Below are 6,000 nucleotides of genomic sequence, written 5' to 3' on the forward strand. Positions count from 1 at the left end.
ATTGTTTTATAATAAAATGTGAGTGGAGTGAGTTAGTGGAATGTGGGGTCTACTACCATTTATGGTAAAAATAAAGAGTGACTCTTAATGGGGGACGACCCAAAATGGAAATTAACGACTCTTATTCGGGGACGGATGGAGTATTACTTAATATTCGTCTGGCGAAGGCATAGTTTTCTTTTTTCTCTCAAATAAAAAAACTTCATTGGCGCCAAGCGTGAGGGAATGCTAGACGTTTGGTAATTTCTCCTCCAACCAGAATAAAAGACGCAATTATGATCGGAAAGTTAATTAATAAAACCTTTTTGAGTTTTGTATTGATGCAAACTCGAAATACTCGTACAAAACTAATTGAAACACGAAGATTTCCTTGTCAGCTTTGTAGCCAAATGGATAAATCAAATTTCTAAAAAGGATCGAAAATGGATAATGATTATGAAAAAAGAATAAAAATATGAAGAAAATGAAAAGATGAAATAGTAATGGGCCGGGTCAAAATCAACTATCCACGCCGCCGTTAAAGTACGCGCCTCCTACAATCTTGTCGTACGCACCCCCAGTGCAAGTTAGGAGCTTTGCTCTAATACTATGATATTTTAAAGGATTTTAAAGTTAAAATTATCTATATAGCAGTATGTTTTAAAAAATTCATCTCATTTTACAATTCGACCAAAAGCCATATCATTAAGCACAATTAACTCTAAATACTATCCAAACATGCAAACTAAAATTAATTACTATAAAACTAAAAATAAACAAACCATTGATAAAGAAAAATTTATGAATGAAGAAGCCACCTGAAGATGGCACCAAATTGGAAGAAAAAGACATGGCCACGTGATTATGCGGCAAATGGGCTAATAGCTGAATCATCAGAAATTCAGAATATTGAGTACTTATTAATTTTGACCAATGCATCAAATACCCAAATTAATTTCTTGAAAAATAATAATAATAAAAAAAGAAATCAATGTTACCACAAAAGACTGTACAGAAATCTTGTTGTTCGAGATCCTGCACCTATATCAACTGAAATACAGCTTTAAAATAGAAGAGCCAAATTTGTACACAGCCACATGAAAGCTAAGTTTTGGATTTCTTGGACTTTGGCCCAATGCCTACAAATGCTTTTTGAGCAATTCAAATTCCCTATATGCCTATCTATTTGAGCATAACAATATGACAACCTAATAATTTGTCTTTTTAGTTTTTTTTAACTCAGTTCAAGTGGGGGTAATTTGACAATCAAGTTGAAAGTATTTACAAGATTGGAGCAATTTGGAATGATTATATTATTAGGACTTAATCTAATATAATCACAAGCTAGTGGTGCATTTCTAATTACTGTTTATTGCATAGTTATTGAAAGAGATATAGTAATGTGTGGCGGTGTGGGAGGATGAGTTCATCAAGATTCTAACCCTTTTTTTTTTGGATTCATCAAGATTCGACTTATAAAAATTATTTGAGGTGGACTTAGTGTTATCTCAAGTTTTTGAGGAAAAGGATTGATCAAATTTGTCCTCTTAAAAAATCCTCCCAAAATTGTTCACGCCTAATGAAATTGTTGTTGTGAAAATACTTTTATGTATCTAGGGGTATTATCGGTTCAATAAACGTTGTTGCCGAAGCGGTTAAGGTTCCAAGGGAAGTGGAATGATAACATCCTCTTCAACATATTTAACAGATCCGATTTTATAGCGATAATCGGAGGCTCTGGTTCGATTTCAACAATTTTGTCATGATTTTTCTTGATTTTTCATGATTATTTCTGCTTTTTCTCTGTTTTCTAAAGTTTGGTTCAAAATCGACGGTAATAGCATGTTCCTGATTCAAAAGGTTGGAAATCAAATCGGTAGAACCTATAAGATGGTTATGGTTAGGCTCGTCTCAAGATACAGTTAAAAATAAAACAGTCGATTTAGTTTCTAATCAAACTAAAAGTTTCAATTAACTATGCATCCATATCCATATATCATTATATCTCACGTACATAAACAAAGATGTATGAACTCGAGCAAGAGAAAGACATTGACGAGGTTACGGTTTTTTTGGGCTTGTGACATAGTAATAACTACATCTGTGAGGGAAGTAAAGTAATTAGTTGCTATCTCATGTCATGTATGAGGTGTTAAAGTCACATATAATTGTTGATATTAGTGAGAGATACAAGGAACATTAATATGGTAAAAGCTAAGGTTTCTTGAATGAGTATAAGCATAGTTGTTTGTCCAAATATATGTCTCCACTGTGACTCACCAGCTCATCCTAGGACCACTCTGATGATTTTTCATTGAACCTCTGTCATCACACTTCTTCTTATTTGGGCCTTCACAGTCACACACATAAGTTGCAAACCAAATAAATCCCTCTTTTTGGATGTATAGTTGCAAACCAAATAAATCCCTCTTTTTGGATGTATAGTTGCAAACCAAGTGGCACTTGCTGCAAAAGTATCTTCCTGTGGCAAATTTTTTATCCAAAGAATTTCATGTAGGATCTTTATTCCTTATAATAACTTGTAAATTACCAAATTTCAGTTAAATTTTAGCTTCTTCCCTATAAAAATAATCTTCTTTTTCCATTGCTCTATCCCACAAAATGGTCCATTTCTATTTTTGACAAATATTTCCTTTCTAATAAGTTGGGCTCATTCTTTACTAGCAATATTTCAAGTACTTTTTTCATTCTGTCTCTCATATATAATAAACATATACTCCTATAAAATAGACATATTGAGGTTGATTTTTATAGGCGTTAAACTAATGTTAAAAGATTCACAACATCTTGTTTTTCAGAACTATAAATTAATAAAGGTGTCCCTCAAAAATTTATAAACTCTACCAAGTGACTTAAGTCTCATTCAAACACTATGACCAATGTATAAAATTTCTTAATTTCAATCATGAGTACGATATCTAGTAGGAGTACTAGTATTATTTTTTCTGATTTCTTTAATACTACTACTTGTTTTAGAAATTTTATTTGACTAAATTTGGAGACAAAGACAGGAGGGAAGGGGCCCAACGGCCAGCACTCAGCTGGGAAAGATCAAACAAGATTGAACCCTTCATTCTTACCATACCTTAACCCATCATTTCCAAATATTTCTTCCCCTTTTCTATGTTTGGATATCTTACTTTATTTCTCAACAAAATTATTTATTCAATCACAACTATACAGACATAATAAATTAAAAAACTAGGGAGGTATGCTACTATGTTTGACATACCAATACATTCTAAGTATTTGTGTACAAGGCCACGTTGAAGTGATGCGTGAATATATTGTACCGTAGTTTAATTATTAGTGGAGTACATTTACTCTCTTCAATAAAAAGAGTTGCATACAGTGATAGCCTATTGCTAATAATTCCGCCAACATTTAGTAGTATTGCAACCGTCTATAAGAGCATCCACGGTGGGGCGGCCTAAAGTCCGCCCTATACACCGCCACGTCAGCATTTTATCCTTCTACCCTTCCACCTGCAGTGGGACGCCCTAAGCATTTTCTTCTATTTGAAAACTTAAATAACTACAAAAATTGGGAAAAACCTTCATTTCATTTATAAAATTAATAAATTACAATATGGATTATAAAAAAATTACGCAAACTCAACGACGGCGGTTACGGGCCCACACTTCTTCAACCATGTCGTCGTAGTTCATTTTGGTTTGTGAGAGATGGAGAAACGTGAGAGATGAGAGAAATGAGAGATGCGAGAAATGTTCGTATGAAAAATAGAATGACAATCGAGGTTTAAATAGACAAATTTTGAATTTAAAATAAAAATAAAAAATAAAAACGCGTTGCATCGTCCGCGGCGCCCACAGTGGGCGGACGATGACCTATCGTCCGCACTTCGTCCGCGGACTAAGCGAAGGGTGCGGACGACACATCGTCCGTCGTCTGCGGAGCCACAGTGGCGGATGATAGCGCGCCCGATGCATCAGGCGCGCTATCGTCCGCCCCACTGTACATGGCCTAAACATAATGCATCGGGTGCGCCATTGTCTGCCCCACTTTGTGGATGAGGATGGCTTAAACATAATTTGTGGTATTAAAAGTTGAGGCAAAGCCCAATAGAAATTTAATGACAAATAATGTGACAAATTAAGGGTATGCAGATTCATTCCATTTCAATCTTTCACCTAATTCCAACTTCGCAAGTCACGTGACTGCCACACGTGCTCTTCTCCTTAAACAAAAATTCTTATTCTAATTGCACACGCTTAAGCAAATACTTTTATTAATTAAAATATTAGCACGAAAATCCACCGTTACCGGAAAGGAGCTGAGCTAAGATTATTTATTAGCACGAATAATTTAAATTTCTTCTCGTTAAACATAGAATTACATAGGTCTATTTTCCACACAAATAAATAAAATAAAAGCACACTAATTAACCATCCCAAAACTGCCGAAGAAATCAACAAAATTGGTGCTGATTTCTTATACGATTACAATATTTAATCACTCAGAGCACAACGAGAGGATCCGACCCGAATATATCACCAAAGTCATGAAAGAAGTCATCGTTTTGCCAGCTGGCCGACCCGAGACCCAAATCCGTACCCGACCCGACAACCAAATCGCCGCTGCAGAAACCCATACCGAAAATGTCGTCCGAGAAAACCATTTCGTCAAACAAGTCCACCGGCTTTTCAAACTCCGCGAATATATCGTCGCTCGGAGGAAATATCGCGAGATCGTCACGGCTCGCAACGACGTCGTTCTGAGGGAAAACGCAAGAGGACTCGGCTTCGGCTTCCGCCTCCGCTTCAGCCGAGTCAGCCGCCGAGACACACCGCAGCACAGACTTCGGTGACTTGGCAATGTTGAGCGAGTGCGACTCGTCGCCGGAGTTGTAGCCGGAGCTGTCCTTGCCAGGCGCCGAGGCAGCAGCCGGAGCCGAGAAGTTGGTGAGCGCGTCGGGGCCACGCAGCTGTATAGCCGCGTGGTCGTACACCATCGCGGCTTCCTCCGCCGTGTCGTACGTCCCGAGCCACAGCCTCACGCGCCGCAGCGGGTCGCGAATCTCCGCCGCCCACTTCCCCCACGGCCGCTGCCTCACGCCGCGGAACTTCCTCGCTCCGCCGCCCTCCGCCGCTCTCCCGCCGCCGCTCTTCTTCCGCTTCAGCGTAGGCCGGCTAACAATCACGGCGCCGTTAACGCTTCCGTTAACGTCAACATTTCCGTCATCTCTTCCGCAGGGATGGATTCTGACCTCGTTGACGAACTTCCTCACCCTCCGCCGCTTCACAGCAAAGCTAAACCCCTCCTCCTCATCGCTCGAAGAATCGGTGGCGTCCGCGTCGGTAACAAAAAACCGAACCGTCCTCGCCGCCGTCTCCGCCGGAAAAGAGCTTTTCCTGCCGGAAATTGGATGTTCCCGCCTTTTACTAACCGTAGTCCTCGTTATGTGCTCACTGTACTTCACCCTGTTTGTAGAAAACATTGTTTCCTCAGATTGTGTGAGTAATTGTTTCCTTTTTCTTCAGATTTGCATTGAAAGCGAAAGCTAACAAGGCAAAAATAAAAGGAGAGATTCCGAGAGAATAAAGAGAAAGTAAAGAGAAAAAAAGGAGGAAAAAATCTCGGTTTAATGAGAAAGTTTGAAGGGTAAAAGTAAATCTGAAAAGAAACAGAGAGGGATGGAGCGAAGAAACCACAAAGCAAAAGTGGTGAAGGGGCAGAGAATGTATGCAGAGAGTATGGTTGAGACGAAGGTGATGGAGTACGTACTAAACAAGCACAACAGCAGCAAAGCCCATCAGCCTAAAGCCCAAGAAAGAGTATCAGTTCGGCATGACTAAAGAGTATCAGAGTTCAGTTCGGCACGACCAAAGAGTTCGGCCTCAGCCTACAGCTCGGTAAAAGCCAACCAATCAAACTCTGCTCTCAGGTCGGCATCAAGCTCTACTCTCAGATCGGCAAAAGCTGCTCGGCAATAATTCAGCAGTTCGATCTCAGTATTCGACCGAACTAGGAGATAGTGGA

At 39.2% G+C, this 6,000-nt stretch overlaps 1 protein-coding gene across 1 annotated transcript; it reads right to left on the reverse strand.

The window, feature by feature from the left end:
- Positions 1-4,273: 4,273 nt before the first annotated feature.
- LOC121783674 (ethylene-responsive transcription factor CRF2-like) lies at positions 4,274-5,696 on the reverse strand. Its single transcript, XM_042181823.1, has one exon. It carries the CDS (start codon positions 5,456-5,458, stop codon positions 4,478-4,480), a length of 981 nt encoding a protein of 326 aa, XP_042037757.1. The 5' UTR covers positions 5,459-5,696; the 3' UTR covers positions 4,274-4,477.
- Between the last annotated feature and the right edge of the window lie 304 nt (positions 5,697-6,000).

The sequence above is a fragment of the Salvia splendens genome, chromosome 21 (assembly GCF_004379255.2).
Source record: "Salvia splendens isolate huo1 chromosome 21, SspV2, whole genome shotgun sequence".
In the NCBI taxonomy this organism is placed as follows: Eukaryota; Viridiplantae; Streptophyta; class Magnoliopsida; order Lamiales; family Lamiaceae; genus Salvia; species Salvia splendens.